Consider the following 27,050-nt stretch of genomic DNA (forward strand, 5'->3'; position numbering starts at 1 on the left):
GCTGAGTTTCCAGAAATAATAATAATAACTCTAGATTGAATGGTTCCAAATTGGACAAAGCTGGTGGGGCCCGCGTGAGATAGACTGGGTTCAGTCCGCCCTTGTGTTGCTTGGGCGGCTCGAATTGGACCATTTGCTGGTCTCCTGGCCAGGCTAAGAAAGCCGGAATGAAAGTCAAATTTAATAAATAAAATATATAATTTTTATTTATATTTAAAATTTAGATATATAAGTATCTAACATGTTTTTGCGACTATAATCAATGTAGGACTAAACACACGCCCGTACGGATCCTGATAAGCCCGTGATCAACCTTTGATACTATTTATAACAATTTAAGATCTTAAAATTTTTATTTTATTTTTTTTAATTCTATATAAATATCCAAACATGCGCCTGCACGAATTCTTACATATTTATATAATATTTATTAACTAAATTATATTTTAATATAATATTTAATAAACTGAGCTGAAAGATTCACTTCCCCATGCCCAACCTAAACATTGGATTCAAAGAATTAAAGATGTGGACAACTTGACTATAATTTTAATATAATAGTCATAGGTCGACCCAACTAAAAAATGCAACCTATTCTCTAGAATTCTTGACTTCAGAAAAACTAAAACCAATCAATACTTCAAAGGCAAAGCTCCCGTTCTCACTTCTCACCCAATTTAAACACCAGTTGAAGCAACCAAGTCAGCCCCAACTTGTCAGGTGAGTTGGAGATCAGGTTTGACTCAGGTTTAGGTATTTTTCGGATGGAGCAGATATATTGGTCTCTCAAGTTTAGATTGAAGTCTACTTTTGCATAGATCAAAATCATCATTTTGCTGATGATAAACCCAATCGACCAATGCTTTGAATGCATCGGTTTTGCCGGAAGATTCAAACTGACTTGTTTGGAGCTTACGTTATGGTTTTCTTGGACCAGTTTTGATCATCCTTGTAGAACTATTTAACATACATTTGGTCTTTTCTATAAGAATTATTTCATATAATTAGTTTGGAGGTTAGTTATGAACTTGATGTTTCGTCGTAAAATAAATAATGGGGCCAAATGTTATACAATTAGTGAGTGAAATATTTTCTACCTTTAGATGCATCAAATAACTTTTTTCATTATAACCTTTTAGGCGCAACAACTAATGCTATTAAAAGAATTATGTTTTATTTTGCTACTACGAAAATCCTATCAATTCTAGAGTAATTAAGGGCTTGAAACTTGGGAGAGACCAGGATACAATGAGAACAAGGAAGTTAATAAGTAGAAAGCACTGAATCAATAAGTAATTAATTAGCTGCTTTGGATTTTCCTTTCTGCTCCCATCAAATCCAAGTTCAATTTACCTCTCCCTATATCTGTATCTCATCCCTTTAATTTGATTTTTCCATGACCAGGTTCAAGTTCTCACCATGTTTAATCTTTATATTTTCTCGTCAAGATGTAACTTGTGTACTTTCAATATTTGAATCCTTCCTTCTTCTCTGTTGACATTGATTAATCTTTTATATTGTTGAAGATTACTTTTATCTTTCATGATGAGATTGTTATGGTATCGGAGATCCGATTGGCTTATATGGCGTAACATATATGGTTGGATAGGAACGCCTGAATCTTCGACGATAGACGGGAGTCTCCGTGGAGTATTGTGGAGAGAGCTCGTATCCAGGCGACTAAAAGATCACCAGGGCTATTATGGCGAGTTCATCTGGGATAGCCGGGGACATTTGGGACCCTAGCTCGGCTGCATTAGCGCCCAAGTTCCTCCTTATCTCTTGGGAGCCCCCACCCTCTGGCTGTCTAAAGGCGAACTTCGATGGTAGTGGTCCTGGAGTTGGCGGCAGGGCCGATGTAGGTTTTGTGATCAGAAATCACGACTCACATATGATTGTTGCGGGCGGGCGGATTGCCGATGGGCTTTCACCTATAGGAACAGAGCTTAGGGCAGCATGGAAGGGTATCTTCCACGTGAGACGGAGGCTGGGGAGTGAGCACATCATCTTTGAGGAAGACTCGGCCACAGTGATTGACTGGATATGGGAGGAGAGATGGAGAGGGATGGGAGTCCCCTGCTTTGCGACATCCGTTTGATGCAGAAAGACTGTAGCGCCTTTCAGACAATGTACGTATATTGAGAGGCGAACAACTAAAGATTGGGTTGCTTTCTATGCTGCGCAGCACTCCAGAGATATACGTTGGCCACATCAGGGGGCTAAGTTCCTCTATTTTGTATTAGTTCTTTTTCTTTAGTTTTTTGAGATGCTAGGCTTATTTGACATCCTCTAACTTATCAAAACGATTAAGATTTTCTCATTTTCATCTTCTTAGAATTGTGCGCGCCTGCCCCGTCATTCATGTTATGTAATAGGATATTTTTTTCGGCTAAAATAGTTTGACTCTATATCTTCTTTTTTACTTTTTGATACCATGCGTTCGAGCTGTGTTTTAAGACATTGTATTGTGCATATAAGAAAAAGGTATGGCAGTGTTGCTTGCTAAAGAGATGGTAATGAATGACAACCAACAGCTCACTAGTTGAGCATCTTGCTGGCCAATTAAAAGTGAATGCTATTCTTAAACGAGGATGGTCTCTCCTGGGCCACACACATTTACAGAGAGGCGAATAGCACCATACACGTCTACAGAGAGGCAAATAGCGCGGCTGACTGGGTGGCCTCATTTGCGGTCCACCACTTAAAAGGATTCATTTGGGGGGACCATGTATCTATGCCCCAGTCTATGTGTTATTTGCTTTTTTTTAATTTTGTTGGTTGTACCCATGTCCGGCGCGTGTGAGTTGCCGTTTCACCCAAAAAAAAAAGTGAATGCTATTCTCCCATTGATCAAAGTGGTGAAAGAGTGAAATGCGACATTTTATTGCTATGTGTCTGCGATCTAGATTGAAAGAGAGAGTATTGAGACGGATGAATATTATTTTTTATTTATCGAACATACTAGCAAGAGAAGAAGTCTGGCTTTTCTTTTCTTTTTTTTTTTTTTGGTCAAAGATAGGAGAGGGAGAGGAAACCTCACCTGCATAGCAGCCCCCACTGGCCCCCTTTCCACCAGAAAATGTTCGATGCAGGCTGCAAGTTTTCGTGTATCCTCTCCGACCTATAGGTTTCTCCCACTGGATTCCTCACCCATGTGTGAGTACATCATCCCAGCACCACCTCGATACCAGCGAACCAGCAATGCTTCCACCGAAAGAATACGTTCAGGGCAAGGAATATTTATATCTAATGGCGTAAAGAATACGTTCAAGGATGATTGCCAAAAGCTATATCTACTGCTACTTGGTAGGTGGAATTCGTTCAGTGCCCTCTTTTCCATTGTAAAATTTGCGTTACATTTAATTTTCAATGCAGATAGAGTATATTTGTTTGCATGCTGGAAGGTCCGCCTGTCAGTGGTCTTATAAGTGACCCACGATAGAACTTTAGCTCCTACCATGTTTGACAACCTTATGAAACATATCACACTTATTCAAAGCACTGACTAAATATGTAGTCCAATTCTTCCTACATGAAGATTTGTGAATAAATATGAGTTCATTCATGGGTAGTAAGTTTGCGTGTCAGCATTGAATTCCTGGTAGTAGATTCATAATTTAAAAAGTTTTTGTGATTGTTTTAGAAGAAATGGAACAAAAGATACATAGAACTAGGACAATTATTGTATGAGGTTTATACAATGCTAGATGTAGAGGTGCGATTTGAGCATCATGAGCTGTTCCGTAATAAAACTAGTTGTTGCAGTGAACAGGTTTACGCCTACGCTTTTATTAGTGCAATAAATAACTTCATCATTGGATGGATTGTGACCAATTAAAGAGAGAATATTTTTTTAATTACGCAATGGGCCTCATGGTGCAGGATACACCTAAAAGGGATCCAATATGCACTCCTAGATGATTCACAATATTGAATGGATATTTTGTGACCGGAAGTCTGATAATAAAATGATGTAGAAGAGAACTGACATGCAAAAGAAATTTGAGACTATGGGAGAGATTAGATGCTGAGATTCGATACAGTAGATGGTTTGATGACATAGTTTTTTTTTTTTTTTTGCTAAAAAAGAGGAGAAGGGGGGAAGAAGGGACAAGCCCACCCCCGCGTAGCAGCTCCCACTGGGCTCCCCACCCCGCCAGGAGAATGTTCAATGCGGGCAAATCGGGTCGTGTGTTGGGCACGCCGACCTATTTTACTTATACCCTCCCCACTCGTGAGCTGGCTCGGTTACCCGATCCGACCCTCCGTGTGAGTACGTTACACCTGACACCACCCAGGCTACCAGCCGACCAGTAGCACTTCCAGACCCCGTGTCCAGGCGTGGAGTATTCGGTCCCCAAATTTAATCGACGCCCGCGCGTTTCAAACCTGGAACCACTTGGTTGGAAGTAAACGCCCCGTTCCAACTGGGCTACCACCTTGGTGGCTTTGATGACATAGTTCGGTACACCTAAAACTCCTACAAAATTTTAACTATAGATCTATGTGCGGAGTCCAGTAGGGATTTTGAAGGAAAAATAAAGGATGTTCCAATGGTGGTTGGTTGTTTCAATCTTCGCTTGCTTCTTTCTGATGGAGGACCGTTCATTAATAAAAAAATTAGGCACATTTTTATTAGGCATAAATATAGAAATTTGAAAACTTTATTTTTATAAGAACTTGAGAACTGAAATTTTATGGATCCTACAAATAAAATTTTATTTTATGCAGAATTTTATTAGGGTTTTAGATTGTCTATTTAAATTCATTGCTTCTGGGCAAACCCCTACTATAGGCAAGAGGCACAACATGTTGTTATTCGATGCATGGACTATGGTTGATTAGCTTAGCTTCATTAGAGATTTCACATATCTGTAGGGAGGGAAATTAGGCTAGGGATTAGTTGGTTGGGGTAATAATGCTAAGGCTAGCAAGGATAACTTCGTTTGACTAATGCTATGGGCTCTAAATATTTACTCCCTCCTTCTGAAACAAAAAAATAAAAAATCATATCCAAGTGGTTGAGTCCTCTAAAGCTCTGTTTGGAGGAGCTGTTGGCAGTTGAGCTTTGGAAAGTAGAGTTTTCCAACCGAGCCTAAAAGTGTTTTTTTCGGAAAGCTTCAAAATGAAGCTTTTTCTAAAAAAAACTGTTTTTAGCTTTTTGAAAAAGCTGAAATAGCTTTCCGAAATTTTTACTAAATATTTCTATTTCATTTAAAAATGCTTTTGAAGGGTCAGAAAATATTTTTTGGCTCTCCAAAAGCTTCCCCAAACAGGGCCTAAATCGTAATAACGTGTTCTATATACTTCTTTTAATACCCGTATCATTTCTTTTATGGTTACCAAAATAGACTACCCTAAGAAAATTAAATCGAGAGTGTGATATAACTTGATAGATGGGATCACATCTATCAGATATTGGGAGGATGTAGCACTTTTCAATTGTGCATGCCTGTCGGGAGGCAAACCGAGCTGCTGACTGGGTGGCTACCTATGCGGCGCAGCATTCTGAAAAGATCTTTTGGACTCATCAGGGGGTCCTTCCAGCATTGCTGTGCCAGATTCTTACTTTTGATTCGGTTGGCTATACCTACACCAGAGTAGGGTGGGTAGTCGGTGTAACAATAAATAAATAAATAAAGAAAGAAAGATGGGATCACATCCATCTTTGACAAGATACTTAAAACTGAGGTTCAAATTTGGGTGCTTGTGGGTGAGTCGGTTTTGACGTCCTGGTGCAATCGGGATTTCCCCTCACCAACTCACCGTGGGACGCGCAGATTTCCGCCTGTGGAGTGCGGAAACCCTCGCAAGACATATTCTCCAGTGCTCGCTTGTCATCGTCACGAAGAAGGGAAGCTAGGGTTTCTTGATTGATCGAAATCTCCAGCGAGGGGAAAGGCGATCCCATCGTTGTTCTTTAGATCCAGAAGATAACTCGGAGGAGGAGATGTCTGTGACGGCGGGTATCAGTGATTCGGCGATTGCCGTCCGTGATAAGCTCAGGGGGAAGATTGGCCAGACCAAGGTCAAGAGGTACTGGCCTGGAAAGGCCCCGGAATGGGCTGATGAAGTCGAGGAGGATGCCGATATCCGGAGCGCGAGGTTGGCCGCTCTCGAGAAGGCCTTTCCGACTCGCGATGATTCTGATGTTGCCCAGAAAGACGACCGCAGGCTGCGTCGTCTGGCGGAGAGCAGGGTGGATAACAAGGAGGAAGTGAGGGCTGATCATAGGCGGATCCGGCAAGCGGAGATAATATCCACCATTGAAGAGGAGAAGGATCGGCTGGAGGAGCTGGAGGAGGAGGATGACGAGGCATTTGAGGAGAGGAGGAGGAGATTAAGAGAGAAGCTTCTTCAGAGGGAGCAGGAAGAGGCTGCCCTTCCCCCGGAAGAAGAGGAGGAAGAAGCTGAAGAGGAGGAGGAGGAGGAATCAGAGTATGAAACAGACTCAGAGGAGGAGCAAATGGGTATTGCCATGGTGAAACCTGTCTTTATTCCGAAATCGCAGCGGGACACCATTGCAGAGAGGGAGAGGCTTGAAGAGGAGGAGAGGCGTCTTGAAGAGCTGGTGAAGAGGAAATTAGAGGAAAGAAGGGTCGAGACAAAGCAGATTGTGGTGGAGGAGATAAGGAAAGATGAAGAAATTCAGAAGAATTTGGAGGCAGAGGCAAACATTGCCGATGTTGACACGGATGATGAGGTAAATGAGGCTGAGGAGTATGAGGCATGGAAGGCTAGAGAGATTGCAAGGATTAAGAGGGACAGGGAGGACAGAGAGGCAAGATTGAAGGAGAAGGAAGAAATTGAGAAGGTGAGGAACATGACGGAGGAGGAGCGGCGGGAATGGGAGAGGAGGAATCCGAAGCCACTCCCCCAACCCAAGCAGAAGTGGAAGTTCATGCAGAAGTACTACCATAAGGGTGCCTTCTTCCAGTCGGATGCTGATGAACGTGCCGCTACAGCAGGTTCAGATGGTATCTACACACGTGATTTCTCGGCACCAACAGGGGAAGATAAGATGGACAAGACCATACTACCGAAGGTCATGCAAGTCAAGCACTTTGGACGCAGTGGAAGGACCAAATGGACTCATCTTGTTAATGAGGACACAACTGATTGGAACACTCCGTAAGTACTTTGGCTCTTTGAGATTATTGACTTATATTGTGCCATCAGTCCCATTAGTTCTATGTTTTTCCCCCTTTCTTTCTTATAGTGGTAGTGTTCTTAAGGTTTATGTTCAAATATCTGGAGAAAAACAGAATTAAGATTACAATATAGAAAAAATTCCATATGGAATCATAGGCACACCATGTTCGTGTCAACAAATCATTGCTAAAGCTATACTAACAAACATCATTTCTCTATGTGCTACATTTTTGTAGATCCCTCTAATGCATTTTACATCAAATCATTGCTTCTTTCATTCCGAATGTCAACAAATCATTGCTAAAGCTATACTAACAAATATCATTTCTCTATGTGCTACATTTGTGTTGAACAATATCATCCATCATTTTGGGGTGAAAAACATTTGCAGAGCCTAGCTAATGATCTTGATTGCTTCTTTCATTCAGAAATACCTGACAAGTATCTTGACTTTCTACTAATGTTCTTTTTTTTTTCTGTTATTACAGGTGGGCCACTAATGGTCCTCTTCGAGCAAAGTACAACACTAAAATGGCAGGCATGAATGCGCCTATTGCAAAACCTAAAGGAAGCAAGAAATTGAAGGATTGGGATAACAAATAGTTTGGTTCCATGATGAAGATGGACATATATATATATATGTAGTTATTAATCCTTTGCTTCCTTTTTTTTCTTCGTATGGATGTTTATGCCAGGTTTCTGGATCCTGTTCTTTATTTTATACTTCAATCTATTTCCTTTACAAGTTTTTATCCCCCTGAGTGACACTTTTCATATGCACAATGAGTCCCTTGATTGATTTTTTTTTCCTAACAAGCCTTATTAGTGAAGAATATGCTTTAAGTTTAACTACTCTTGGTGATTTGGAGGTTCAATTTTTATAGTTCAAGGGGATAGCTTGGTGGATTATACTCTATGTCTATTGCTTTATTTTTGTTGGATGTCAGATAATTCATGGTATTTGTTAGACAACGAGAGATGATTGGGCCAAAGTTTGTCACAAATTTCTATTTTTCTGATGATGTTGAATTCCCAATCTTGTCCATAGACTTGCCTATCCAAACTAATGATGCAGAAAATGGATATTGCTAACAGGAAAGGTTTCTTGAATGAACCTGCTAGTGGAGTCATTTGAAAGTTTTCATACAGGTTACTGCCTAGAAATTGGAACCTGAGGATGAATGGGCCAAATCATGATGCTCTTGAAAGAAGAGAAATGGATAAGTCTTCTGAAGCCAAGGAAGTACTATGAGAAAATTGTCATAACAATATTGACATCCTTGCAGTTACTTCATTTTCTGGAGTAAAAGACAGAATCATCAGAAAGGATATCTATGTAAAGTTTTCAGGTATGATGTCACTTGGTGTTTGTCTTGTTCTTATTTAGTTTTGTAAGTGCTGTTCAGATCTCTGGACTTGAAAGTTGCCATATCATGCAGTTGATTTCCAGTCAGCCTTTTAAGAATAACATTATGGGATATCTTTCCCTTTTTACGCTGTTTATTGGGAGAGATAACACACTAACTAATCTCTGGTATGAAAAGCATTATTGACTGTGAATATTTCCATAAGGTTATTTATGTTTCAATTATGTGCGCTGTAGATTTGTTCAATATGCTTGCGCAGTATCATATATCTACTAGAGGTTCCAAAAGCAGTGACTAAAATGGTACCATACTCTAATATCATCCTTTTGTATCCCCAGGTTTTGATTGTGGACCATAGATTTAGACCACTTCAGGAAGACCTTTTGCTATAGTTATTAAATTTCAGTTTTGGTGAACTCAGAGTAGTTGGTGTAGCTGCAGTGGTTTCAAATCTAGAAATGCCTCTCTATGTCGTAAATCTGATTATTGATCAACAGAAAATAAGCTACTAGCTTGACCATGATTTGATCAAGCATTTGAAGAATCTTATCTATGTATTTATCTTTTATAATGAATGGTCCAGGGTTAAACTTAACAATGAAGGAACCTCCACCAGTCAAAGGAGACTCACTAAATGTCAATAGATCATGCATTATATTGGAAAAGCTGTCCTCTAAACTCCAACAGTATAGAAGAACCATAAATCACCCCTATCTGTACATCTTATCATGTAAAATATGCTTCATGTAAACCTATTTCCTTAAGGAATTAAACTCTAAGCTACCTTTTTTGACTTGAGAAGACTTTCTATTATATAGCCAAGAAACTGAAAACGAAGGTGGGCTTGTATCTGTGTCGAGGTTTAGCATGAAGCAAAAGTTCAAATTAGATCCTAAATCTCTACAAAAGGGATTATAAATAAGACTCTAACTATAACAATCATTGATCAAACACCCAAAAACTTAAAAAACTTCCCCTTAGAACATTATAACAAGAAAAGACCTCTAGGAATCAAATAGACGCCTTAAGATTCAATATTAGAAAATATAATAGATAATTAGATCAACGTCAATGTTCTACATTGGGATCTATAAGTTTCTCAAGAAGCATCCTTTGACAAGATCTGAAAATCCAGTTTTGGTTTTGGTCTTGATGGGATGGATAGATTGTATTCTAGCAGTTTTGCTGTGTCCAAATCCAGTATTAGCAGTGTTGGCTAAAAACTAAAAAGAAATTTTTGACGTCAAAAGCTAGCTTGTTTTTAGCAAATTTGTCATTTAGCTAGGGTGCCTACTTGTGTAACAATTGGTTGTTCAGTTGGCATTTTGTCATTATTATTCTCATATACCATGATTGATGATGAACCATGAATATATCATTACCAACTTGTTATGTATTTAAGCACAATATATAACCTATGTTCACATATTTGCACAACTAGTGTTGTATTTTAGTTGAAAATTGGCTGTATGATCTATTGGAGAAATGGCAGACTTGTTTCATTAGTTTTTCTTCTTAGTATGTTGAAGTAGTTGAAAATAAGTGTTTGCTCTTTGGAACCTATAAATATAACATTTTTTCCAAAATTTATAAAAGAGATTGTACGAAAAAAATTCTAACTTGAGGATCTCGACTTTTCATTATTTTTTATGTTTGTTTATATGTAGTTTTACTTTCCATTTTGTAAAATTATATTGAGACATGATTTCTATGCACCTTTCTTTAGGCAAAAGGCATTTTGATCCACAACTTCTCTTTTGCAATGGGACCTTAATTTAATTTGTGTCGGTCCCACTTACTACTAGGAAATGGTGTGTTCACTTACACATGGACATAACTCATCAATGTTTAGCATTTTAAGCATACGATATCTTGTGTTGTCACATCTACTATATGTTATAGCCTATTGAACACACACATGCTCTCATTAAGACTTACTAATCATGGCCATTTATATATGAAAATGGAGAATATTAAATCTATGTTCTTTTTTTCTCTTGAAGATGGGTTGTGGTTACCATACTTGCATTCAAGGTTTGTAGTATCGGTGCATACCACCCTATAGTGGATTACCATTACCGTACTGGGCATACCATACTATACTGTTGCCAAACCAAAACTCGGTATGGGGGATGTACCAAGTGTCATTATGTTGAACCAACCCTGTATCAAGTGTATCGTCGCTATACCGACATAGTACTAATTTGGGGTATGATATCAAGATTATGAGATTTATGATATTCTTAATAAAAATTTTAATATGTTGAATCCAAGATGCCTATAATTGGTCATCCAAAAATGTTTATTCCTTCAGAGTTTGCTTAAAATGTTACCCATCACAGCCTATTACAATCAATAGTTCAATGCTCAAGAACAAGATAGCTAGAGATAAAGATTTGGAATTTGGATAATCCAACATATTGCTCAAAGTTGGATAACCAAAAAGCAAGGTTGTGAAAAGGCCGAGCCAAGGCTAGTTGGTAGACCCCCTCAATGGCCTAGGGAAAATTCAAGAATAATTCAATATTTTTCAATAATTTGGAGAATATTGTTACGGCGATCATGACTCTTTTGAGATGTACAATCTTTTTAGATTATATTACAAAGTGCAAGTATTTCGATTGTTAGCACTCCTAGAAAATTGAGGCAGTTTTTCCCCTTTTTTTGGTCAAAGATATTACAGATTGTTAATAAACAAAAATATTGTGCAATTCCATACATATACAAATCCTTCACTTGTCCTTTAAAACTAATTATTAGGAAGCAAAAATGTCTGAAAATTATCTTTTTTTCTTTATTCTAGCGTGATTTGTATCTTATGTGTGGAAGTCTTTGTATTTTGTATGCGAAAACCTTTGTTATAAACTATTTTAAACATGTTCATTTCTTAATAGCAGGAATTTTTCATTTAGGGCCCAGAACGTGCTTCCAAAACTCTTGGGGAACTCATCCCAACACTCACTTCCTAAATTTTCTCTTATTAACTTTTTTAAAAGAATATCTTCACCATACTAGCACCCTACCCGCTTCCGGTAACTAAGGATCATTTCTGTGGTGCTTGTGGTCTGCCACTTTGGAAACCTTCCTAAAGAAGGCGCTAATCAGAATTGGCCAAGTTGCCAAAGCATCTCTTTTTCATTCATATTGCTATTGTCCATTATAGTGCTCATGCTGCTTTGATAATGAAATCCTATAAAAAGGTTTCCTATAATCCATACGTCGCTTTTGTTAGCTTTCATATCATGTTTTCATAATATATATTTACCCCTCAATGATAATCCAAAGTTTTAAGTTTCGGCTGAAATCAATCATTTTTAGTGAACATTGATTAGTCTCAACCAAGACTAAAGCGAAATTTACCCCAAATTCAGGTTTAGGGCGGTGTTGGTACTATCATCTAGTTTTGACCGAAACTTATTTGTTTCAATGGTTTTGGCCAATTTTAGCCAAAACTGATAAACTAACTATAAATGTTTTTTTCAATTCTGTTTTTGTTGTTTATAATTACATTGGAGCCATATATTTATTTTTTTAAGTACATAGGATGTGTCATATAATTTTCAATGATTTTTTTTTCTTTTGCTTGACTGGTAATGAATATAACCTTTGACAGGCCAAGGCAAGGAATGCTGAACCGGCCTGTGCCGGCCGGTTCAGCCCGTACCGAACCAGTACCGGCTCTGACCGGTCCAATTCGGCGTTAAAAACTGGTACCGGCCCGAATTGGCTCGTACCAGCCCGAACCGGCCAACCGTACGAGCTCGTACCGGCCCGAACCGGTTCCAATTTTTTTGGAGCTTTTGGATGCGTGAACCGGACTGAACTAGTGGTATCAGTTCGGTACTTGTCTGAACTGGTACCGAACTGGTACAGGCGCCAACTGGTACGCCTATTAGTACCAGTTCGGCGATCCTGGGGCCAAGGTATCAAAAGATCCCTTATTACAACATTATAAAAGGACTAATTTAAACAAATAAATCCAAGATGTTTCAAGAATATAATATTTGGTTTTATATAAAATAAATAACATTCTTTAACTACATACAAATGATGAAGTAGGCACTTCAAAAGTCTAAGAATTTAATCTATTTTTAAATAAAAAATTGAAGAAAAAATATTTGAATGTATTTGGTACTAAAAGGCTTTAAAATTGGTCTATCATGTACTTTCTGACATATGAAGTTCAAGAAGAAAATTTCATATTATATGTATAATGTTCACAGTTACTCATGAAATAATATCTTCAGCTTAAGATTGTCGAATCACAAATAAGGAATGTATATAACACAAAATACTTTAATTTTTTGTCTAATATATTGGCTTATTCTATTTTTGATCTATATTTTTCAAAAAATTTCTCAATTTTTTTTGGGAACTTGGAATACGGAACTTTCGAAACCACTGAGACGGCCAAATTGGAACTTCACAAACCCAGCCAGAGTTAAAACTAAAATCGAGTTTTCAAACCTTGCAATAATCTCATTCTTCATCTCACATTTGTGGCATTATTATTGGAAGTGATCAAGAATTATTTAAGATTACATACTTATATTTTTCTTTCCTTCTAATACTTTAGCTATTTGATTTTCAGGATTCAAATTAAACAATATGCACAATGAATACTTGAAAGCTTGTTTTCTTGCTTTGGATAGCAAAAATTCAAGGGTTTAATTATGTAGAAGTAGACTTGAATCTTATTGGTGGCACCATCCGAACAGCTGCTACAGAGTTTGATCCTAACTGATGTTACTCTAGAAGGTAGGTATGGCAAAATATAACTTATTTGCATTGGGTATATGTTCAGAATGGGAAAATGGATATTTCTGCTAGCTCTGCATGTTTAGTTATAATTTATAATGCTTAGTAAATATGCACGAGTTGATTTTGACCCAATCGAGGCCCACCTTGGGTCACATCGATTAGACCTGGGTTAATGTTGTTAGCTATATATGAACCCAATTCAAATTAACAAAATCTTAAATCTAACAGAAATCTTGATTTGCGTCATTGTATAATTAGAAGTCCATTAACACGGAATTAAACATAAATAACTGAAATTAAAGGAAAAAATAGCTATGATAACTTTGATAATCATCATGTGGCAAAACTATTGGGAAAAGGATTAGATAACATGATCACTAGCTTATTTGTGAGTGCAATGATCAAATCTTGTGATTCACTTACTATTGTGATGCAAAATATAATCTCAACCATGGTCTCTTTTGACCAGCAGATCTTAAATGGTCCTTTGCCTATTGGATCACGGCCTCCTTACGCGGTGGCTTTCTTCTCTTCAAGTGCAGGATCTTCATCTTAATTGTCTTTTGGGCAAATCTGAATCAATCAAACCTTTTGCTTTAACTGAATTTTTAGTTGGCATTGCATCTAATTTTCCTAGGTGCATCAGGTAGGATATGATCTTATTGGAGCCTTCCACAAGATCTTGGTTTCTTTGTGGCCATCTAATTGCTTTACATATGTCTACAATTACCTTTATATGTCGCTCACACTGCGTATGTCATGGTGTCTGTTATGCCCCTGCAGGGTGTCAATTACATGATCAATGTGCTAATGGTGCTCTGTAGGACATTGTTATTGACCATCATGCACAATTCGATGGAAATCGAAAAATATTGGAGACGACATCTCCAGTATATGATTAGTTGCTCAAATGACTGTAATTTGCAAACATATTTGGGACAGTTGATCTCAACAAATAGTCTAGATCAAAAACAAGACAAATTTGGACACTTTCTATAGAAAATCTGCATGCAGAACAAGAGTATACTCTTTGACTCTCGGGCAATTGTTTATGACAATTAAAGAAAACAGACAAATGGATGGGAAGAAGAATTACACGCTTCATTAGCTTTTGTTGAAATTGGTTACAAATCTTCTTTCTCCTTTTTCAATCACAAAGTTTAACTGAAAGAATTTTAAGTACCGAATTTATGATACTTCCAAATCCTTCCTAACAAAATATAGCACTTCTTAAAAACAGCGTAGTGTGGACTCCATAAAGCTTTTGAATTTACTTTAAAACTAATTGGCAATAGATTCTATGACAGTATACTCTTAATTGCTTTATTGGAGCCTGAACACAGCTTGGAAATATGACAGATTTAGATAGGCCCAAAGAAGCATCTTGATGTGATTTTATTTTCGTTGAAAACCTACCTCCACAGAGAATTGGCGTTGTACAGGTTATTAAAATTTGCCATCTATTTGGATTGTAAGAATTTCTCACAACGAAGGTCATAGAAGATTTTCAGTCATTTTATATTGCATAAAAAAATTTTAATCTATGGTGTACCTAAAGTATGACTTTTACTAATCCTTTTCAAAATAAGGACTAAAACATGCTCTTTGGCAATATGCCCTAAACAATGAAGAAAATTGCAGGGGAACAATAACATTTGTGACTTATTTATAGGGTTGAAAGTGAGGTGAGCCAAATACTAAGCTGCTCAACTTTGGCTTGTTATACGATAGGGGTGTATGACTTGAAAATGAAGTTGACAATATATTGGGGCTGCACTTGATTGTTAAACAAACTGAGCTTGAATGGTCTGGTTACTGAGCCATGCTGAGCTTTAATTTACTTTTGCAAGCCTATTGTGTTCAGGCTTATTTGCAGAAAACTGATTAACTATATAAAATAATTCAATAAAACAACAGATCAACCAAAAAATATGAGACACAATAATAATATTAGTTAAATTTAAGCCTAGTATCTATCTACATTTTTTAAGATCTCAATCAAAATGGTCTATTTGTTACCTGCAATTGTACAGAGTCTTTTTCCCCTTATCATACAGCTAGAGTAAATAACTCTTGATTCCTTATTAGCAGGATTAGAGTTTCCACTTGGATATGGTTTTCAGTGAAGGCTTTGTCCACATTTAAATTGAGGTAAGCATATATGAGATGTTAAAGGGAGGGAGTGAACAAAGAACTCCGGCTTATATCAGTCTTGCAATTTAAATGACTGAGCTATAAAATTATGTATATCTCTTAATAGCAGGAATCTTTCATTTAGGGTGGTGCACCTGCTTTTGAATCTTCTCGGAAACTAAACCCTGCACCTGCTTTTTAAGTGTTTTCTTGCTCGTTTTTTCAGAGATTCACTTCTACATTCCTGCATCCAACAGGTTTCCAGTAGCTAAGGTCCTGTGATTCCTTTGGCCTTGTATATTTGTATAAATAGTTTCTTTAGGCAACTGGTTCTTGATGATGGTGATCCATTAAATTCTGTTTCAGTGCTCCTAAAGATTAAGCGGAGGATTTAATTTTTCATCTGACTATGAAGAAAACAACAAGCCTCATCCAACCAATTCAATATAAATCAAATGTTATAATCCATTCCTTCATATTCTGCACTATCATGCTGAATCATCAAAATTCAATTTCATATTATTATACAGATGTTATTAAGCAGATTGGTAGATGAGCACATGAAGTATGTCTATTTCCTTATTTGTCATTGCCATCGCCGCCATCATCGTTAGGAAATTGGTCTCTCTAAAAGATCAGGTGGAAATGCTCTTTTGATCCTTGTCTCCATGTTTAATGTTCTAGCAGGTTGTGATTGGTGAGACAGATGGCAGACAAAATTTATATGATCACAATCTTGGGTGGCATTTCATTTTTTTTTTTTTTTTTATCAAACCGGCGCTTCTGATCCCTGAGAACCAGCTGGGACAATCATTGGGTGATTGCTATCTCATTTGGTTGGTGCAGTTGTGCTTATATCTTAATGGACATAATCACTTGTAAAATTCCCATGGAAGACTGGGTCTGAGTCCCTGGAAACTATGCTGACATTGCTTGGAATCCCACTGATAGGAAGAGAAACAATAGAGTGGTCTGTGAGAGTCTAGTTAATGACCCATGTTTGGTGGCACCACCACACTAGATTTTTCTTACCACAAACATTTGGAATTTGAAAGCAGTGATGACTATTTTTTCCCCAGAGGAAAAAGTTAAAAAAAAAAAAAAGAAGCAGTGATGACGAGAAACCTTCCCATTACCTATTTGAAGTGAACTCCAAAAATATGGAACAATGGCAGTTCCCAGAGTTTGATACGCAAGCAACTGATCAGTGTTAAACAGTATTCTTCAGCAGCAACTAAATGCCTTTAGGCTGTGAAATATGTTGATTTCTAGATTTCTGGAGTGGGATGAATGAATTAATCTTGGTGGCATTTTAAATCCTTCGAGGTCGGTATGCTGAACAATATAATAAAAATCAGCTTCTGATTAGTTATAAGATTGTAAACATATTAGTGGCCTCTATTAGTAGTACAATGAAGTCTTCTTTGGTTCCCCAGGTGTTTGTTTCAAAGGTGGCAATGAATTAACTAATCACTCCTTAAAAGTTAGGGGGAGTTTTAAGGTAGTTATCTTGTTGTATCTAACTCAATTCGAGATATTTCCTTCGGACCGGTCGATAAATTTCCAAATTTGGACCATCAAAAAGATGAGTTTCTCCAATGCTACGGCTAATTTAAATAATTCTTTTTGGCCAATCCATTCATGGCTTTTTAATGAGAGGCGACCCAGCTTAGATTAATGGTTGTTGAGCATTAACCATTGGCATATTCTTTGGATGGCTTTCACTTGGAAAATTTCCCTACAGTTTATCCATAGTGGTCATGGTCCAGGGTGAGTATAAATTATTCAATCACTTCCTCACCACTTCAAAAGCGATGCATTCCCACGTGAAAGTATCAAATGGGCAAAGAAGTATTCCTGGCTTTTGGTTATTTTAAAGGAAGCTATACCTTCAGATAAGCAGCATGATTTCTTCTCCTCTATCCCTTTGCCCCCCTCCCCTCCCCAACCAAGCCACAATGTTTTGTTTAATCAAAGTTACATGATAGTGGGCATTTCCTTTTTAGTCCCACATTCGAAAGGCAAAGCCTGTGGCTTTGTCACCTCATCACTAGGAACTTCGAGAAGTAATCCTGCAAATGTTTCAACTACTGTATATTGGTTGAGCTCCTATCATCATCCGGAAGCTAATATACTGAGATTGAATGTCATTTCAGTAGAAAGATGGCCAATTAAAGAAGTGTGTGAGACCCCAGAAGCAATGTTTGGGGTCTATGGATAAATATGCCTTGTGATATGACTGGGTCACCAAAGAAAAAAAGACAACAAAAAAAAAAACCAACTTTAAGGTGGTTCTTAAAGATGTTTAGCATAATGAAAATTTGATTCAGAAAGATGTTTAGAATGATGAAAATTAAAGGGAGTAGATAAAGAGGAATCTACCAAGTTCATTGGTTAGAAAGCTTTGTGGTGTCTGGACTCCCTGCAGTCTCATAGGATCTTATGGTCTCTTTACTAAAGTGTGTCTTGGAGGCCATTCATTTATGAATAATAATAAAAAGGAATTAAGCTTTCTACCCAAGTACATCAATCAAATGCTCTGAATTATGAGGGAATCCACCAAGTAATGGGTTTTATGAGTGCTGATTTAACAAATAGACATTCCATCCCCCCCACTTATAATATTTTATGATTTCCATCAGCAGCTTTACCTGTGGATACTTTGCCCTATAACATTCCAAATTCCACTTTGGGGCCATGGAAAAATCCTAGTTAACTGAAGAAAAGAGGAGCACGTGTCTGGATTGAAGAGCTGGTTCCCCCACACCTTTTTTTCTCTCATATAATATCTTCTTTGTCACCAAAACTTTGGAGATATTTATATGTTCTCTTCTAAGTTAGAATAAGTATTTTTATCACAACATGTTGGGGGGCATAATATTGTTAATGAACATGTAGGAATAAGACAAATGCGAAGCACGCGCAAGCAAGCAGAGAACGCTCGTGTTAAGAGACTAAAAAGAGGGTTTCAATGGATGATCGGCTTGAAATAAAAGAAAAGGAAAGGAGAATTAGTTGACTGAATGGTGATCTTCTTGTTGAAGATGGAGAGAATTTTGAAGAGCAGAAGGTGAGAGGGAAGGAGCAAGTTTTTAAATGATTTGTTAATAATTTATAATAAAATAAGGGTCCACATCTTTACTAACTATTGTTAAAAAAAAAAGTAGAAACTTTATTATGACCATCCGAAATGGCCTAAAGTAAGTTGTGCATAAAAATGAAGCCGCACAAAAAAAAAACTTCTTTTTCCATAGTTCTTAATTTTATCCGTACCATCTTTGTATATTAAATAAATAAAAGCATGGATCATGTTGTAGATTGCTGTTAGGTAACTCAATGATATTTTGAGTTTCTCCTTACATTTCTATGTTACATGCTAAGATGATGTTGGTCCATTATAATTATATTTTATGGAAATATTAAAAGCAACTTGACTTAATGGGAGAGGCGCAAGGACAGTTAAATTTAACTAAGAGGCGCGCCAATAACCGTTAGGAAAAACCCCCACTACTTTAACAACCTCACTTCACTCAAAACCTGAGCACTTATAGGAGCAGTCCGCCACCCAAAGAACCCCCCTATCCTCCTTTCCCTTCCACTTCCCAAGTTCTTCTCCTAGACCAAAAACCATAGCACTTAGCTCTCTTCTCCTGAGGAGGACGCGCCCATGGTCATGGAAAACCTCGCAGCTTCTTCTCGGACCGAAGCTTTTCCGGTCGGGCTTCGAGTTCTGGTAGTCGATGACGATCCCACCTGGTTAAAAATTCTAGAAAAGATGCTCCGAAAGTGCTCCTATGAAGGTAGTTTGGCCCCAGCTTTGATGGGTTCCTTGTACCTGCTTTCTTTTTTTCTATGCTCAATAGGGTCAGTTGGAGTAGTTCCAAAAATGAGAGCTTTTGGTATTCTTCTCTATGTTTTTGGTATTCTCCTAACTAGAAGATGGATTTTGTTGTTGCTTTGAGTATATGTAATCAGAACTTTTCAATTAGGTAAGGGGTTCTTGCTTCAAATACCGTGTGCTTTTTTCATTTGTATCGTGTCTAATTTGTTTATGCATACTGAGAAATGGCACCTTGCGCATGCTCTGATTGGACGATAGAGTTGGAAGATTTTATAGATTTTATTTTAAGGGTCTTCATTCTATTCATGTAAAGTTGATGGGGTTGAAGTATGTTGAATTTTTCTCAATACAGAGTCTGGAAGTGAGAGATTCTCATCGGTTATCGAGATGTTCATTAAACTGGCTCTCTGAAAGGTGTTAGGAGTTTATGAACCTCTTGTAGAGGGTACAATGAGACAGACTAATTTACTTTACCATCTTGTGATTGAATATTAGTTTACTTGAGATGGTCACAATTTGAAGTGTTTCTTTACCTTGTTCAACTGTCTGTTGTTGAAGTTTGGGAAACATGGCAGGAAAATGAAAATCTCATGCTATTGCTAAGGAACTTATTTAGTCTCTAAACAAAGTACAAATAATACTTCATATATGCGTAATATGATTTCTGTTTTGCAAAGGAATTCTTGGTCTTAGGATATGGTAACGGGTTAATCTACAGGCCTTTTCTTTTATCTTTGTTACATTTCAATGTTGAGTGGATGTTATTTTATAATACATTTTACAGATGAAGCTACAAGGAACTTATATTTTAAAATATGCTACTTTCTATTTAGATAAGAATATATACTTATGCAAGTCGGTGAGCGAATACATACTTTCTATTGTGTTCTGCATTGCCACTTTGTCGGAGACTTCAAACAAATATTTAATAGAATTCATAAGCTTATCATTGATTTCTTGGTATTGAGAGGAGCTCTTTATACATGACTTGGAAGCAGCACATATCTTTGTAGCTGCAAACATTGAAGAGAGTCCATTGTTACGTCTACATGTATCATAGTGAACCTAGTTCGATAATCTTTTCCCCTCAATTTAGTTCTGGAATCAGTGCCTTGTTAATAAGTAACACTTTTGAGATTCATTCAAGTGGATGATGAGAGTCCATCGCTGCATTTACGTATACACGGCTTGCTAAAATGAATTGGTGAGAATGTTAGTGATTGTTCTTCATTTGACTGCTCAATGAAACACACACTGGTCATGAATTGACTGAAAGCTGCTGCTTATGTGTCTAAACTTTCTAACTAAAAGGATTTATGCAACTGGAAGATTAGGATGAGCCATTCTGTCTTCATTCAGTGTGTTCTTACACCATTTAGTATAATAACTTTACTGGCTGGCAATTTTGAAAGCCTAGTATTCAGAAGTTCTAAAATTTTTGCAGGGTTTAGTTGCTATATGTATGCTGATAATTCTTTCAAATTAGGGTGAACTCTAAATTGACAGACCTACTAGAATACAACATCAAATAATTCAAGTGGCTTTATGAAACTTTGGTTGTTGGATCTGATGTAGATGCCAGTGGTTCAAAGCATTCTTTGAAAGTGTCAATGGCACTTGGCTAGAAGGTTGCCTGCACTTCCACTGATATATATTTCCATTTTGGATTAGGTAGAAGGCACCTACTAATCTCACATTATCAGAAAAATCAAAAAAGGAAAAGAAAAGGCTTTATAGAGAATTTTGATCAGCTTTGGTATTTTAACTTACATATAAACATATTTCATTTATATTGTCTAATATGACCTTTATATGATGACATCGTGCCTAAAAAGGTTATAACAAATTGTTCAAAATTTCTGCTTATGATAGAAAGCTGCTCTCTGATCTTCCTATCGGAAGGATCACTTTGTCCTTCTCAGTTTATGATAGGATCTCCTGTACTTTACGCTGCCAGTATAACACTCTTTACCTTTTATTCCTACAAAATTACAGTATCTAGTCCATCATGGATTCATTGTTCAATCTTGTTGCTAAATTTCTCAAGATATTTTTTATCACTTATTTCTATATATATCTTTTTAAGCTTAAGACATTAAAGTATATATTACCTACAATCACATACTAGAATCCAATATAGGCTTCATTTAGTGAATGCTGCTCTTTTTTATTACTCTTTGAATATCTTTTGCTCATCTTGAAATGTTGACATCAATTTTTCTTTGGATTTTTTATCTGATTAATGATATATAAATCTGTGTGTTTTTTGCAATATAGGTAATGATGCTCATGATTCATGATGCAATTTTTTCAAATTTTTCATGTGCACTGCAGTTACTACATGTGGCTTAGCAAGAGTTGCTTTGGAGATGCTTCGTGAAAGAAAAGATCGTTTTGACATTGTAATTAGTGATGTCAATATGCCTGACATGGATGGTTTCAAGCTTCTCGAACATGTTGGGCTAGAGATGGATTTACCAGTCATCAGTTAGTTATCCATATCCAAATTCGTAGCTTTCTGACCATAGAATGCTTTTTCCCTTTAGTTTCCTAAGCCATCTGACTCATATGTACATTAAGTCTCAATGACCATATTTTGCAAATGTTTGCAGTGATGTCCATCGATGGGGAAACAAGTAGGGTAATGAAAGGTGTTCAACATGGTGCCTGTGATTACCTTCTTAAGCCTGTGAGAATGAAGGAGCTAAAAAATATATGGCAACATGTTTATAGAAAGAAAATGCACGAAGTGAAAGAGATTGAAGGTCATGATATCAATGAGGATCTTCAAATAAGAAATGGACCTGAGGATTTTGAAGACAGGCTTGTATTGAATGGAACAGATATGAACTCTGTGAGAAAAAGGAAAGATGTGGACAGTAAAGAACATCCTGATCAAGAATTTTGTGACCCTGCAACTGTTAAGAAAGCTAGAGTGGTTTGGTCTGTGGATCTTCATCAGAAATTTGTGAATGCTGTAAACCAAATTGGAATTGACAGTAAGTATCAGCTAGCAAACTTCTATGGCCCTCTCAAGCACTCTGCATTTTCTTTAACCTGAAGTCTGTGCAGAGTAGAATTCGAGATTTTATAACCTCTTTTGAACAGTGTCCCATAAATGTTTGTTTTTATCATTGTTACTTGCTTTCTAAGCTTTCATTCAATGATGTTTACGTGTCATGATTATTTATCTGTACTTGCAGAAGTTGGTCCAAAGAAAATACTTGACTTGATGAATGTTCCCGGATTAACGAGGGAAAATGTTGCCAGCCACCTACAGGTAAGATCTCTCTCGGTATCTATTCCTAAACAAGAAAAGCTGTTAGAAAACTACAGTGAACAATCATGAAAGCTTTATAATATGAATGACTATGCTTGTGTGGCTTGTATACGAAAGCTCGCACAGATACTCGAAACATGGTTCAAAGTTTCACCTGAAATTCAAAGTTCTATTAAAATGTTTTGCTTCCAGCTAAGACCAATCCAAAACTTGGTCCCATTTTAGAGTTTTGGTGAAACTAACCAATATAAACTTTGTAAATAAGCTATTCCAATTTTTGCTCTTCTATTCATTTTATAAATATTGGCACACATTTAATCTAGTTTAAATTTATAGTTTGTGAGTTTTGGGAAGGTTTAAAGCAATACAATGTTGTGCTCCAAAAAGATTTAGAGGCAAGTGAATTTTTCAACATAGTTTTCACTAGAACAGAACCTGAATCTCATTGGTAGCTTGATGGTTAAATGTTAGATTCTCAGCAAACAAGAAATGATATGCTATACTCTAAATATGACTTTTACTTATTATTTTAAAATATAATATTTTGTTTGTCTCAATGTAAAACCATTAAATGATACATCTGAAGACAACAAACAATAAAATGTACTTTAAAGTGATGACTAGTTTTTTTTTTCTTAACCTATTTTATTTATATTTTTCTTCTTTTTCTGAATTTTCAGTGTTCAATTATTTTAAAAATCAGATTGAATTAAAAAACTGGAACCAAAACTGCTGAAACAAAAGACAAAACCGAACTTTTTAGCATTGACTTGAATGTGTGTTTATGGAAATTATGTAGTAAAGGGACAATTTTTCTTTTAGTTAGAAAGTGTGATCATAACCATCCAACCTTCCCCTAACTATTCGAGGGTTGTTTTTGGATTCTAATTTGCCAGGCATTCTCATTTATATTTACTTGGGATGCATTTGAAGGTTTACCATGTCTTTTCTCATACTGTCTGTTACCTTGGATTTCCCCTCCTTTCCTTGCATCCTTAAACACAAATAAAATACCCCTAACATCTCAATCTGTTCTCTATCATTTTCTCCTCTTGCGCAACTCTCGTAGCTATTTTAAATACTCATTTGTCACTTTATCCTTCCTAGTTTTATCACACTTCTACTTTCACATTCTCATTTTGACTAAATTCAACTTGTATATTAGATCCTTTTTATCGTTCAGCATTCTAAACCATATAACTTTGCAGGCCTTGTTGTTGTTCCAGAAAATTTTCCATTAAGCCACCAAAGCATGCATCGATCACATAATACACTGGAAGCATCTATCCACTTCATGCAACCAACTCTGCTTCTATCACACAAGTCTTCATCTACTCTCTACATTATTTTGTAGAATGCATTTTAACTAACAAAATGAATCATTTTGTGCATTTGTACTCCATCAATTTTAACTGGGGCCTCATCTTTGTTTTTTAATTTTACTAGAATTGCACTCTGTATGTTCTATTTTTGTTTTGCTGATGTTTGAGTCCTTACCTTCTAAAGCTTTCTATCATAAATCCGATTTAACATTTGATCTTGTTCTTTTCCCATCAGTCAATAATATATCATGTGCAAATAACATACTCTATGGTGCATCTTCTTTAATATTAGATTTATTCTAGTTGACCACTCCAACATGTACACTTATTTTCCACATTTATGTTTACTTTTTCTCAGTCAGCTTTAGCTGATGCCAATTTAACATCCTAACCAAAATATGTAGGCTTTCAAGCCACAGTTCATATATAAACAAGCATGCAATACATGAACCATTTTAGAGTATTTTTTAATACAAAATACAACTAAATTCAATCAAGGAGTCTATGAGCTACTTAGTATATTAGACATAAAGAAAGCTATAAATCATGGTAAGTAGAAGAGTAGAGAAACTGATAATTGATACATGCTTCACTCTCTGGTGGAAGATCAACTTTAAAATTTTGATTATTATAATATTAGAATTAAGGAAGAAAAGGGAGAACCTAAGTCCATGATCAAGAAATGACATCAAATAATCACTACAAGCAATATGTGATGTAAGATGAGACCCAGTCATGTAATTAAGAGATGACATTTCAACTGTCATAGTATACGGAAAGATATTCTGTTTATTTCTTAATGCAAAATATACATTTTTTTACCTTTGTTACTATATTTCTGATAACATACAACATCTAATCAGGGTATTAGCTAGTGGTCTGAGTATGTTATGACTTAATTTGAGATGTTGTCTCCATCTTCTTTTCTCAAATAGTAAATGAAGTATTTTTAGCATATTTATCATGCAGAAATATCGTCTCTACTTGAGTAGATTACAGAAGCAGAATGAAGGAAGAACTTTCAGTGGAAATATGCAATCTGATTTCAGCTCCCAGGATGTCTCAGAAAACTTCGACCTGCATAACTCAACCCAAACGCAACAAAATGGTGCATCTTCAAAGTACATCTATACAAATCAAAAAATCTCAGAGCAAGGGATCGCCCCAGATGCCTGTGCAGATGACTTCAAGGGAGTAGTGTCTTTGCAAGTTACAGATCGTAAACAAGCTTTATTAAGTGATGTTCCTGACTCTCAGAAGGTCAGCGGTGTCTCTCAGTTAGGAGTACTGCTTTCTTTCAAAGATATGATGCCAATTGTTGACATGAAGCCACTGAAGCCTTCCATATCAAGGCACCAGCCATGGAATGCTGGTATTCCAGTAGTGCAATCTATGCAGTGTCCAAAACATAACCATGAACATTGTAGCTTGTTTGAGGACTGCTCATGTCTGCCCAAGCCTGACAAAGAACCTCAGGGTTTTGTTGATCATTTTCATACCCCTACATCACTCATCTCAATCACATGCAACAGTGAGGATGATATGTCTGGTCTTTCTGAATTCAATCCAGTTCAGACAAATCAGAAAAGCAGCCACTCTAAAGCTATATCACCCATGTCTTTTATGACTAACCCTGTATCTGTTCAAGTTGATAGTGGTCTAAGCAGTACTCAAGACTTCGGAGCAACATGCGAAGAAGATGGAGAAACAAACAAGAAAGAATACTACTATGATCAAACATGCAGCGGGCGGATACCTCCACCACTAGAATTGAGCCTTAAAAATGAGACAGATCTGGCGTCTCTGCCTGAAGAGTTGCAGTTGTGTTCTCTTCAGGGCATTGGTTGCTTTGAGAATCTAGGGCTGAATAGCATGGAGATATTTCAGTACAATGATTCAACATCTGCGATAGAAGTTTACAGTAACTGGAATGACGGCTTGGAGTTTAACTGTGATTATTTGTATGACTCAGTGGATTACCCTATGATAGATGAGTGTCTTTTTGCCTAATCACTCTTTGAATATCTTTCTTCAAATCAACCTCTGCTGAAGAAGGATACTACTGCTCATCCATATGTTACCATATGGTTCCTCTGGTGAGGAATTAGCGAGATAGCATCCGCACCTGATCAATGGATTGAAATGTATGGTCTTACCACTTAATTAGGGCATGCATGTACCGTAGGTAAAACTATGATAATATATACTTGATATGTATGGATGTTGAGAATTCTGCATCTTTAACCCTTGAAAATGACGGCGCCTTAAATGTTATTTTACTGCATAGATTGATTGTAACATTGCACTTCATGAGAACGCAGCTAGCTTGTTATACTTTTACAAATTTGCAAGCATCTACATGGAAATGCACAGGTGTATTTCTACATTAATATTTCTTGTCAGATAACTAAAAGAAGTGGCTGATTTTAGAATATCATTAGTTCTACCATTCAGCATGTAAAGGAAAAGTCATTTAGGTGTTCCTCGTTCGTTCTTTGGGATTTCTTAACAATGCATTTAAAGATCAATTTTCTTTGTAACAATAGATCAACATCTCTCCCCTTATATCTCAATAAGTCACCGGACAGATGTTTAATTTTTCGATCATTTTTCTATCAGAACTTTGAAGTAATATGAACCATTGAAATCCCAATTTTCCACAAGGAGGCTGAACTTGAAGACCAACAGCTTATCTGATCGACAAAAATACATGCAACTCTGTTGCAGAAAAATAGAGGCCATCTTGAGTTCACATATACTTTTGTTCCACCCCATTTGTGAATAAGTATTGTTGGAAAGTAATCTGCACTCCCAGTTTGTGCATGTAACCCAGTATATCCACAATAACTTGAAGTAAGAAGGAAAGATGTATTGCTATGCACATTGTTTTCTCTTTTTTATATTTTACAATTCTTGAAGCATGATATAGCTAGGTCTGCTATACCGGTATTACGCACCATGCCAGCAGCTTACCGATATGGTACGTGTCGGCAGAGTACACTCCTATTTTAACATGGTACGCTGCTCAAGATGAGACAATAGCTGTACCGTGAGTCAGTATAGTGGTATATCAAGCCCTTATACTTTACCGATACCTTATCGGTATGGTACATTATGCTCGGTACCAGGTGGTATGGCTTGGTATGGCAAGCCTTGCAATGTGAAACCACACTATTCCTATCTCTCTAGATGTA

At 36.8% G+C, this 27,050-nt stretch overlaps 2 protein-coding genes across 2 annotated transcripts; both read left to right on the plus strand.

The window, feature by feature from the left end:
* Nucleotides 1-5,711: 5,711 nt before the first annotated feature.
* Nucleotides 5,712-7,919, plus strand: LOC103714463 (microfibrillar-associated protein 1-like). Its single transcript, XM_008801717.4, has 2 exons — nucleotides 5,712-7,131; nucleotides 7,641-7,919. Exons 1-2 carry the CDS (start codon nucleotides 5,951-5,953, stop codon nucleotides 7,753-7,755), a joined length of 1,296 nt encoding a protein of 431 aa, XP_008799939.2. The 5' UTR covers nucleotides 5,712-5,950; the 3' UTR covers nucleotides 7,756-7,919.
* Nucleotides 7,920-18,834: 10,915 nt separating this feature from the next.
* LOC103714495 (two-component response regulator ORR26-like) lies at nucleotides 18,835-26,172 on the plus strand. The gene is made up of 5 exons (XM_008801761.4): nucleotides 18,835-19,213; nucleotides 21,589-21,741; nucleotides 21,867-22,253; nucleotides 22,458-22,534; nucleotides 24,826-26,172. Exons 1-5 carry the CDS (start codon nucleotides 19,081-19,083, stop codon nucleotides 25,864-25,866), a joined length of 1,791 nt encoding a protein of 596 aa, XP_008799983.1. The 5' UTR covers nucleotides 18,835-19,080; the 3' UTR covers nucleotides 25,867-26,172.
* The last annotated feature ends 878 nt before the right edge of the window (nucleotides 26,173-27,050 follow it).

This window comes from Phoenix dactylifera, chromosome 11 (genome assembly GCF_009389715.1).
Source record: "Phoenix dactylifera cultivar Barhee BC4 chromosome 11, palm_55x_up_171113_PBpolish2nd_filt_p, whole genome shotgun sequence".
NCBI lineage: Eukaryota > Viridiplantae > Streptophyta > Magnoliopsida > Arecales > Arecaceae > Phoenix > Phoenix dactylifera.

What these genes read in the sequence shown, in the direction of transcription:
- LOC103714495 (XM_008801761.4), top strand. Translation starts at nt 19,081, where the DNA reads ATGGTCATGGAAAACCTCGCAGCTTCTTCTCGGACCGAAGCTTTTCCG. An exon ending in AAACCAAATTGGAATTGACA is followed by an intron (nt 22,254 to 22,457) that starts GTAAGTATCAGC and finishes CTGTACTTGCAG; the next exon opens with AAGTTGGTCCAAAGAAAATA. An exon ending in ATGTTGCCAGCCACCTACAG is followed by an intron (nt 22,535 to 24,825) that starts GTAAGATCTCTC and finishes TTTATCATGCAG; the next exon opens with AAATATCGTCTCTACTTGAG.
- LOC103714463 (XM_008801717.4), top strand. Translation starts at nt 5,951, where the DNA reads ATGTCTGTGACGGCGGGTATCAGTGATTCGGCGATTGCCGTCCGTGAT. An exon ending in ACAACTGATTGGAACACTCC is followed by an intron (nt 7,132 to 7,640) that starts GTAAGTACTTTG and finishes CTGTTATTACAG; the next exon opens with GTGGGCCACTAATGGTCCTC.